General features: G+C 36.2%; 2 protein-coding genes across 2 annotated transcripts in view; one reads left to right on the top strand and one right to left on the bottom strand.

Moving 5' to 3' along the window:
- Positions 1-1,025: 1,025 nt before the first annotated feature.
- The window catches only part of LOC125669119 (uncharacterized), a 20,390-nt gene continuing 9,920 nt past the window's right edge, over positions 1,026-11,495 (bottom strand). Inside the window, exons 4-7 of the mRNA XM_056161443.1 lie at positions 9,567-9,639; positions 3,867-3,937; positions 1,949-3,486; positions 1,026-1,640 (exon numbers count right to left, since the gene is read on the bottom strand). Coding sequence (XP_056017418.1) covers positions 1,433-1,640; positions 1,949-3,486; positions 3,867-3,937; positions 9,567-9,639 — 1,890 coding nt within the window. The 3' untranslated portion in view covers positions 1,026-1,432. The remainder of the gene's footprint in view (positions 1,641-1,948; positions 3,487-3,866; positions 3,938-9,566; positions 9,640-11,495) is intronic.
- LOC125670372 (carboxylesterase 1F-like) lies at positions 7,707-10,225 on the top strand. Its single transcript, XM_048905489.2, has 2 exons — positions 7,707-9,760; positions 9,913-10,225. Exons 1-2 carry the CDS (start codon positions 8,235-8,237, stop codon positions 10,112-10,114), a joined length of 1,728 nt encoding a protein of 575 aa, XP_048761446.2. The 5' UTR covers positions 7,707-8,234; the 3' UTR covers positions 10,115-10,225.

Genomic DNA, 11,495 nt, shown 5'->3' with positions numbered 1-11,495 from the left:
TAAATATGTTTATGTATTAGAGTGAATAAGACGTTAATGATACCCAAACTGAATCTTTGATAACACATTATACAGGGCTTCGGTTCTGACATTTAAACCTCATCCACAGGCGAGCTTCCGGCGAAGAAATGCATCGATTTGATGCAATTCTTGCGCCGATCCACGTCCGAGTCTTCTTACCGGTGACGGAAAAAGACGAGCGGGTGATCCGATTGCAACTTTAGCGTATATTGCATCCCGGTACGGCTGTGTGCAGTGTGACGTTGGTACCTGGTTTTAGCGCTTACGAGCGGCACTGTCAGAACTTATGATGAAATGTGTAAATCTACAAGTCCTTGACCTTTGCACCTCCCAGGGTCAAGGTCGTGAGAGTTTGACCTTTGTACCTCCCAGGGTCAAGCACTCTTTGATATCCTGTGAACTTTGAATGTTGATATTTTTGAATGTTGACTTTGCAAGAGAATATGTTGATTTTGCTTTTGATGATGCTTTTGTTGTTTGTTAGGACCTGCCCAAACTCCCCGTCGAGGCCTCATTACGTCACCTACGAATAGACCTCTCCTATGTGACGCAGCACAATATACAGATTTGTATATTGTGAGTCCGCGATTATCACGCAGGCAAATAACACTAAAGAAGTAGTTCGCAGTTAAAAGTTTGAAGATATTGATATTAAGAGCAATGATATAAAAGTATGGATTTTATTTTGATCATAAAATGATCAAAAGATCATTAAAAAGTAGGGAGACTCTGTTCAAATTATTGTGTAAAGTAATGAACTTGATGTTTACGTTCTTGTTTTGAAAGTTGTTTACGTTTGACGTTATGTTTTTTCGTCATTCTACAGTGACATCACAGTATACGCGGCCTAAGAAATCGCTATCCCATAATGCCCAAGTGGAAGAGTTTGGTTTGTGAGCAAACGAACTCTGGTGGAAGTTTGGGGACCTGCCTTTTATCATGCTGGCGGCCCGTCTCTTTTGTGTTGTAAATACAGCCGTGCCCACAAACGCCATAATAAAGAAATCAGTATTCATATATATTTTTTCTGTTCATTGATACACTGTTCTGAGATAAATGTATGTAAATTATGATAGGCTTACCAACCGGTCAAAATATATATTCCACATATTTGCGAAATCCATGAGATTAGGAGATGAAGGTCTTGTATCATAGAAAATCGCAAATCACACGAAGACAAACCATGGTATAGATAGATATAGATATTCATATGTGTTTCTCTCAATTTTTTCATTGTAAATTAATTCTAAATGTACAATTATCAATGATACGTTTTTAAAGTTTCTTCAATCACTCCTCCATTAAAAGAAACGGACTTGGGCTTTTATCCGCAAATGTGTATTAATTGTGGTCCATTGACACTTTGTTGCATACAGATTGGGGAAAATGCATAATGTGCCTCATACTATCTTTACCCTAAAATAGATGAAATTGCACATTCATTTTGGCCACAGTTTGTGTTTGCTACTGCCCTCGGAATTTCCTGAATCCAGAAGTCCACGAACAATTGTCTATAGTTCAATTCACTAGTCAGGTTCCCCGATTTCAGGCACTGGTACGGATGAGAGGAAGCGTGATCATACGGCAGCCATTTAGGTATTCCCGAGCTATTCGGATCCCTGTGGAAGAAACACGATATAAACAACGGCTTTAATCATGTGGTAATGTGTCACATCTTCTATCAGGTTTTGATTAATTTCATCACGAGCAAGGCCATCAAAACACTGAACAAAATAATATCTTGGAAAATTAAAAAAAAAAACCCCACTAAGTTGGATAAATACTAGTAAACGACTTATATACAACGTATAAAAGAAAAGTAAGTTGCCTCCGTTGAAAATGTTTAATATGATAAATATCCTAAAATCGAATTTATAGTGCTTATAGATGCTGTCTTTTGTAATATAAAATAATGTGAAACACCTACCCAGTCTTGGCAAAATTTGTCCAATATTTTCTGATTATCATCACAAGATATTCTGCTCCAAGCGGAAAATTGATGGTACTTCTTAGAGTTTCATAGTAAAAAATGTAAGCAAGTTCTGTTCCGTGAGCGGATCCTTTGTACCACTGTGGCATGTTGGGATACATGTCCGGAAGTTCGTCAGAGAAGACGTACTGATATGTTGTAGATCCCTGAATGTTGTCGGAATGGTCTCTCAACATAGATACGCCTGGTGCAATGAAGAAAGCATCAGTGTAGAACTGTAAGAGTTGTCGACCCTGCTCTTCAATACCGTTATTCACAGTATACTTCTGACATACTGCAGTTTTTACTTCACTTTTATTGTGAAATAAAGTAGTTGCAATTGAATCAATAAATGTATTACACATTTCATCAGTAGAGATGCCCTGGCTGATGTTAATGTCTAATTTATTTTCAAACAGAGGGTAATAACTAAGTACTATCGAACCTTCGTTGTCACAGTTTCCTATCATCATATCCAGGGACTGAAAGAAGTTGAATTCTGATGATGATTTATCTTGAAGTAACAGTGAGGGTTCTTTCCGAAATAGCTCACCATCCACTACTGGAGTAAATGGAAGATACGATAATGCAACTAATCCTAGTTCCTGTCTGTAAGAATGCGTAGCTCTCAACAAATCGTCTCCTGCGACTTGTCGTAAACATTGTATCATAAAGCGATCGTTTGTAGATCGAGTACAACCAACCTTCTCAGCCACTTTAGTCGTAGATATGAAAGAAAAGTTGGATAGGGCACGGTATGAGTTAGCCACCCCACTTTGTGCGATAACGCGATGGAAACTTCCTCTGTTTCTTGGAATCAAAGACAGCAACGAAACGCTGTATCCGCCTGCGGATTCCCCGAAAATTGTTATGGACCTAGGATTTCCACCATAGTCCTGAATATTGTACCTTATCCAATCTAACGCTAGCATTTGGTCCCACAAACCACAATTTCCTTTGGCATCTGGATCATTGGAAGCAAGAAATCCGAAAATACCCAAACGGTAATTAATGGTGACCACTATCACATTTCCAGTCAAAGCAAGCATGCTTCCATCAACTGTCGTTCCAGATCCACTTATGTAAGCTCCACCATGAATCCACACCATGACACTTTTGTTGGTGGTGGATGAAAAATTGTGTGGAACGTATATATTTAGCTGCAGACAGTCTTCCGAAGTCCCATTGAAGTTCCTAGAGGGGTTTTGGTAGCAAGCTGGACCTTTGGTTGTGGCGTCAAGTGTTCCATGCCAGGACCCGAATGGTTGAGGTTTTGCAAACCTGAGGTGTCCAACTGGAGATTTTCCATACGGTATGTTTAAAAATGTATATAGCTTTTGGTTGCATACTCCTCCAGCAGTGTAGTTACGGAAATATAGACCAGCTATATCGCCAAGCCTCGTCTGCCGAACAAGTTCCTCTTGTTCATAACTACATCTAATATTCAGTAACGCAATGACGTAGATAAAGGGAAATAAACACCAAGACAACTTCATCTGGAAATAGAAAGTAGTTCTATTCACATTGTGGTTTTCGTGTCAGTATCCCAAAATTCAATGTTTACATGTACATATTTTGTTTGTATTCAATCTTACATTCCTTCCTCTACTACTACGAAATGAAAATTTGAAACATTACCATTATAATTCATAATAGAAGTAATCCTCAATAGTGCAATCATAATCGTGAATTATGATCACAATTATGAGTAAATTACAAACAGAATGGTTCTTTTAAGGAGAGAGAATAGTAAGCTGTTAAAATATGTTTCTAATATTTTTGATTCGCTCAATAAAATGTGTTTAAAACATGGTGTTTCTAGCACATTCTGGATATCGTATATGTCCTTACACTCGAGATCTACAATTTATCTTACCTTAAAAGCAGAATCACGTTGTCGAACTGGATTATCTGTCAGAGATAAAATAGAGACATGTTTAAGTAGTCCTTATTACCTTGTCTTTGTATGTGGGATCTCGTTCATAATTAATTGATTGATAAATATCTAAACAATTAAACAAATGTTCGATGTTACATTACATGATTTTGGATTAATATAAAGTAATATAACACACCGACGTAAAGCTTAACAAATATTCAAATAAGCTTAAATGTTCTTTACCAAGTGATTTTACTAAAATGACGATGAATGTTAACATTCGGCCACTGTTATTAGTTTGAGATAGTTATTAAGAACTCGTGAACTATGTATGTAACACAGAATCTACGGATTGTTTCGTGCTTGTGTATCATATATCAAGCGAATTCAACATGAAGAGAAAAGTATAGTACACCACACACTCAATCATCGAAAGAACTTGCTATCAGTAATTACACTTAATTTCAGAACTGACCGTGTTGTTTGCGTCAAATACGTGACGCAACCACCAAACTAAAAATCAAATAAGTATTTTTATCGTAAGAAAAGAAATATGACAGCTACAGTAATAATGAATTACCATGCAGTAATTAAGATATAAAAAATACATTCGCATAAAATGTCAGCAATAAGGAATTCAGTTAATCAAAAGTTCAACTTACCGAGTAGTCTTTGTAGTAAGTAGACTGATTTTATATGACAGGTGTTCATGGCAGAATTAAGTAATAATAATCTCTCCTTGCTCATATACAAGAGCAGCAATATGTAAATTGTTTCCAATGTTACGAAATAAAGTAAGAGTGAATTATGAAATAATCTTTAAAATTAGACTAATTAAATTCAAGGTTTCTTTAATACAGGAAGTCGATTTTCTTTCCTCATTATAATGCCCGATCTCTTTTAAACTAAATGCTACATGCATGTTAAATGAACCTAAAATATCAAGTTAAGATCATTCGTGAGTAACAGGTTTTCCTTGGTTGCACAGTTTCGTATTTCGATGTAACTTGGTTATTGCTGAATCTGTTTCCCTCTATTTGCATATGATTATGACAGATGGCGAATTCTAACATGGTGCGAAGAAATGTTTTAAAAGAGATCATCCTTGCTAATATACGAGTCGTATTTGTACCCTTCCAGGTGATCTTCCCGAAACTTACAGACAAACCTTTGACATTCATCTCTTCAATATTCCTCGCCACAAGGAACTCATTATAGCCATGTTATCATGGTTGTCTAACAATATTTTGAGAGTCTTGAAAAGGAGGAAGTCTTCAAATATGGTGTTTTATCCGTAATTTTCATAATTGAAAGAAAAAAGAAAAATTCGAGGATTGTCTAAAGAGTTCGTGAACATGTACTATTTTTATGCCCCGAGATCGAAGGGCATATTGTTTTTGTCCTGTCTGTCATTCTGTCTGAAACTTTAACATTGCTAATAACTTTTGAACAGTAAGTGATAGAGCTTTGATATTCCACATGAGTACTCCTTATGACAAGACTTTTCCATGGGTACCAACATTTTTGACACCTTGACCTTGGAGTTTCACCTACTTTTTGAAAACTTTAACCTTGCAAATAACTTTTGAACAGTAAGAGCTAGAGCTTTGATATTTCACATGAGTATTCCTTATGAGACCTTTCCTTTGGTACTAAACCCTTTGGCCTTGAAATTTGACCTACTTTTAAAAAATTGACATTGATCATAACTTCTAAATGGTAAATGAAATATTAGAGCTTTCATATTGTATACGAGCATTTCTTGTGACAGGATCTTTCTACTGGTACCAAGATATTTGTCCTTGTGACCTTGGCCATCTTTGGAATTGGCCATTTATCGGGGGCATTTGTGTTTCACAAACACATCTTGTTCTCTTTATGATAAGGACAGTGACAATAGTGTGAAATGATATTTTGATATAAAACATACTAATGTAAATGTACAAATATCAGAACAATGTACAATGCTTTATGTGTGTTATCAGCATGAATACTTTGCACATAACAATTCGCGCCACCCAGCCCTTTCCGTTCCTATAACGTTGCGACAAAGAGAATCCTTTATTTTTTTTATCGTTTGTCACCTACACATACTTTTCACATTTGCTTAGCTATGAATGAAATACTCTAAAATACCATGTCATCGGTGAGGATAATGGGAAAATGAAGATTGGCTACCATCACAAACAAATGCTACTTCTCTCACTGTAAGGTTTACTCTCTCATATTTACGTCACGAATACTTATTTTCAATACATAAGAGTCGTACATTATGAAAGGTGAAGACAACGAACAATGATCAATTTCATAAATCTCATAAGCAATACAAAATAGATAGTTGTGCAAACACGGACCCCTGGACACACCAGAGGTGGGATCAGGTGCCCAGGAGTAGCAAATATCCCCTGTCGATTTTATGTAACAAAGGTCTTACATTTCTTGTATCATTACCCAAAATCGAGCACACCATTGCGGAAAACTGTTTATATCACTTGTAAATCAACGACCCGAGTCACAATTACTCGACGTTTTAAATATCTATGATAAAAAAGTTGTCTACCTATAAATAAACTATTCACAATGTATATCACGCCGCCATCTTGGGTTGTTGTTTTTTGTTTTGGTACCAGTTGCATCGCTTGCAATTTTTGCGAAAAGTTCGATTCGATATGATATTTAGACCCCTACCGTTTAGAAGCAACTCTATCAAGGTCTTACCCCTCGAATCGTCATGGTGAACTGGAAGTAAAGTCCATGCATTGGCTATAATCAACTCTCAAACATCGTTTACTGCTCAAGTGCAAAAACTTTGTGAAATAATATACATAAAGAAAGATATCTATATAGTTATAGTAGCTTCATTTGGACCTACTTTGAAATCGTTTCTCTAAACAAATTAAAGTGTTGCTGTTTCAATTTTTAACGTGACCTCTTTGAATTTGACTCTACCAATCTTATCTATAGTTTTCAAATTAGAACATGCTACCTAAGATATTCTCTGCCACTCACTACATCGGATAGAAATACTACATTAAAGTTTACTTGAAATTTGTGTAACACGATTCAGTCGAAGTATGACTTACTTATGACGTGGGTAATACCGTCTACCACAACAAAAACACGCGCTTAACTCTTTGTTATCAACGAAGATCAAAAATCAAAAGGATGACCATTAATCAGCATTGTATCTTTTAAGAAAATGGATTTATAAAATTGAAAATGGATATCATACTTTCTCAAAACAACATCAAGACCGTCACGTTACAAATGAATCGAATACTGAGCAGACAATAGATCAAGAAGGTCAAAGGTTATTAGCTAACTTGCACACTTGAGCTCTATCCCCTGTATTTAAAGAATTACTTTTAACTGGTAAACGTTGTAACCATGATGTTGAACATATAGCATAAGATGTTTTTTAATCTATAAATATGTTAAAATATGATCTACTGTAGAAAATTGTTTAAAAAACAAATCATTGTACCATTGAAAATTCAGTCCGTTGTTGGACAATTCAGGATGAAACAAATACCGTGTTTTCCATTACGACATTGAATTCTTAAATAGGTTATAGGTCAATATATCTGTCGACATTTATTTATATCTGCAGGCGTGAATTAATACTACGTATCATTTCGACGTGGTGATGAGAAACATCATTACAAACAACTACAATCCAATGTAAATGTATATAAAAAAAAAATAACAAGTTACGGTAGATAATATATCTGTTTATATCACCTGTTTGGTTTTTTAAAGAAAATTCAAGACGAAACATTTTGACAAAATAATTCACATATCGTTATCATCTTAATAAAGTCGCTCGGTTATTTTCTATTTCATCCAAAGGCTTTCATTGAATAACCCAAACAAAATGAATATGAATCTAACACCAAATGTAACTTTTATTATGAGCTTGTCATATAATAAATGAAGTCTAAAGAGGATTTTTATTAGTTATTCCAAGTTTCAATAAATTCCATACATGGAGATGAGACAGATCATGATCGTTTTGTTATATCTGTAAATATAATGTATAACATCCCTTTCATACTAGGGAGCTTACTTTGGTTCTCTGGAGATTATCATTTGGGGCTCGCAATAGGACAGACGTAGGGATAGAATTTGGGACGATGTTATCAGCTGTAAACATTAGTTTTGGTTGGATCATTATTCACACTGGAAGAGTACGAGCAAAAGGCGTGAAAATAGCATTACATTTCTGCTACGATCATATTCTTTGATGAAAGGTATGTATATTCATTTCAGCAATTTCCTTAGTATCGAAGAATAAGACATTGTTTATAAATACACCAATGAAAAAAACCTTAAAGTAATAGATGGAATACTATTCGTTCTTTTAAGATGTGGAAAGTCTTCCTCCTTGTGATTATTTCGACTTGCGCTTTGGAATGTGCATCTGATACAAATGAAGTTACTATCCAAACAAGGCTTGGCAGTATCATAGGTACACGCCATACCACTTATATGAATAAAGGAACTGTGTATGAATTTCTCAATATACCATACGGTAAAGCACCAATCGGCCATTTTAGATTTCAAAAACCACGTCCTTATGGAGCTTGGTCCAGCACACTAAACGCAACCAAACTGGGTCCAGTTTGTCTTCAATCAACTAACCAGAATTTTAAATATCCAGGATTCGCTGAAGATTGTCTCAAGCTGAACATTTATATTCCAAATGACCTTCATTCTACAAATAACAAATCTGTCATGGTTTGGGTTCATGGTGGCGCATTTGCATTTGGATCTGGGGGCTTGTACGATGGAGGCATGCTTTCGTTGGTCGGGGACGTCATTGTGGTGACGATAAACTATCGTTTGGGAATTTTTGGATTTCTTTCTTCGAGAAATACGCAAGCAAAAGGAAATGCAGGACTGTGGGATCAGATTCTCGCCTTCAATTGGGTAAGGTATAACATTGGAGACTATGGTGGAAATCCAAATGATGTAACAATATTTGGGGAATCTGCTGGGGGTTTCAGCGTTTCAATTCAATCCTTAATTCCGAGCAACAGGGGACTCTTCCATAAAGTGATATCTCAAAGTGGAGTTGCTAATTCCTTTTTAGCTCTTTCCAATTCTACATCTTCTACTGTTGAAGTTGGTAAAAATGTTGGATGTGTATACAATGATCACTCACTTAATGATCATAGTTTCATTGATTGTATGAAAGGAGTAGATTCTGATGTCCTTTTACAAGCAGTTGATGTAGTCAATAGTAAACTTGGACTGAACACCATCATGCAGATTCCATTTGGACCAATAGTAGATGGAGAGCTTATTCGTAGGGATCCAGTTTTGATACTGAGTGATGAAACATCCTCTGAATTCAATTTTTATCAGTCTTTAGACATACTGACAGGAACCTGTACCGGGGAAGGATCTCTAGTAGTGGATCTTAGTGTAGCATTTCAAAATTCTATTAACTTTAATTTTAGTCAAGGCGTCCCTACACGTGACATGAGCCATACTTTGATACCTTATTTTACAAAGACATTATTCAACAGCAGTGCTGGTGCTTCAAATATTATTTGTGAAAGGTACTGTGTAAGGAACGACAATGAAGAGCAAGGGCGACAGTTTCTAAACATGTGGAGTGACGCTGCTTTTGTTGCCCCTGCCACCCAGGCTTTGAAATATCATTCTCATAACATGCAAAGATCAACTACTTACCAATACGTTTTTTATGATGAGCTATCCTATACGACTCCTGCTGAGGCTTCTTGGTACAAGGGATCAGCACATGCTACGGATGTGTTTTACATGTTCTTTTATGAGAAACTGAAATCGACCGGCAACTTCACAGAAGGCGCAGGCGTTTTAGTGGACCAATTACGATCATACTGGACAAACTTTGCGAAAACGGGGTAAGTAATATTCCAACATATTTTTAAAATCAGCATTACATTTGCTGCAACTAGTAATTGCAACAGAGTTTAACTGAAAAGCGGCAGTAATCTATGACGGAAATTAATACAAGTCTTCACCACGCTCTTTCAGTATTTGATTTTTTTTTCAGTAATCCCAACGGTCCCGGTTTACCACATTGGAAACAATACGATGAAGGTACCTCACATCCATACATGGCCCTCCAATCGTTGAAAACTGCCGTAGGGACAAATTACAGGGAGGATTATACGGATTTCTGGGATAAGGATGTTCGTAGTATATTAAATAGTGGATGCGGTCACGATGATTGCGCGGTTCCTATTGTGGGATAAACTTTTAGATTAATTTCCTTTAAGCTTTATCTATATTTTCTTGACTGATCTTTGACTCTGCAGAAGGTACAATGTAGCAAACTTCCGTATGTTTATAGGAAGTGAAATCGAATGGTGATCAGAATAAAGAAATGAATATAACATATCTTTAAAAGGTATCCCATGAAAGGTGAAGAAAAGGAACAGTGATCAATCTCATAATTCCTATAAGCAATACAAAATAGAGAGCTGGAAATGTAAATTATATTATATATGATGTATAATATATAATAATTAATATATAATAATGATTGATTAATTGATTGTATCTTGCTTAACGCCTCGCTCGAGAATTTTTCACTCATATGGAGACGTCACCAAGACCGGTGAAGGGCTTCAAATTTAGCAGTGGGGGTTCTTTAGCGTGCCACACCTACTGTGACACGGGACATCCGTTTTTAAGGTCATCTCCGAGGACACACACACACACACACACACACACACACACACACACACACACACATATATATATATATATATATATATATATATCGAGTTTTCGTGCTTTCTTTTGTTAATGTCTATACATAACCCACACTTTTCTTCAAACCCCGTCAACAAACTCGAAAAAACAACATCACTGTCCACTGTATGAAGTTCCTCCAGATCAAATTGCACATAACTGACTCAGACTAAGTTCTCCAAATAAATATTCGCACTCAATCTCATTTAAAGCTTGAGACAAGATAATGTCGTTAATGGTTTCGTCCCAAAGACTTTCTATTTCCATATTCTCCTCCATGTGTGCAAACAAGTCGAGAAACACGTGTCAGTAGAAATACGGGTATCATTTCTTTGTACCATAGTTTGGCGTGCTTTCTTTTGTTAAAAGTGTGGGTTATCTGTACATAACCCACACTTTTCTTCAAACCCCGCCCACATTCTCGAGAGAAAAACAACATCACTGTCCACTGTATGAAGTTCCTCCAGATCAAAATTGCACATATCAAACACAGATAACTGACTCAGACTAAGTTCTCCAAATACATGATAGATATTCGCACTGAATCTGATACTATATAAATATTGCATGTAGTTGAGGGTAACATTGAAAATTTTCACCCCGAGAAAACTATTGTCAACCGAGGCGTAGCCGAGGTTGACAATGGTTTCTCGAGGGGTGAAAATTTCAATGTTACCCTCAACTACATGCAATATTTGTTTTACCATACTGAATGTTATGTAAACAGGAAAGCAGAAAAACTTACGTCTGTTGACATTTGATCAATAACTGTCACTGCGATATTTCGTATATCGATGCGGGTATTCCCGTTTATTACAAACGCTCAAATGACGTCGTCTAACAATCTACGGCGAACCGTACGCGCATAAATTTGACGCA

Source organism: Ostrea edulis, chromosome 4 (genome assembly GCF_947568905.1).
Source record: "Ostrea edulis chromosome 4, xbOstEdul1.1, whole genome shotgun sequence".
Classification (NCBI taxonomy): domain Eukaryota; kingdom Metazoa; phylum Mollusca; class Bivalvia; order Ostreida; family Ostreidae; genus Ostrea; species Ostrea edulis.
This window is presented reverse-complemented; position numbering and strand designations above follow the sequence as displayed.

Excerpts from the sequence above, each read along its gene's own strand:
- LOC125670372 (XM_048905489.2), top strand. The coding sequence starts at position 8,235 with ATGTGGAAAGTCTTCCTCCTTGTGATTATTTCGACTTGCGCTTTGGAA. Across the intron at positions 9,761-9,912 it reads ACAAACTTTGCGAAAACGGG|TAATCCCAACGGTCCCGGTT; the intron begins GTAAGTAATATT and ends TTTTTTTTTCAG.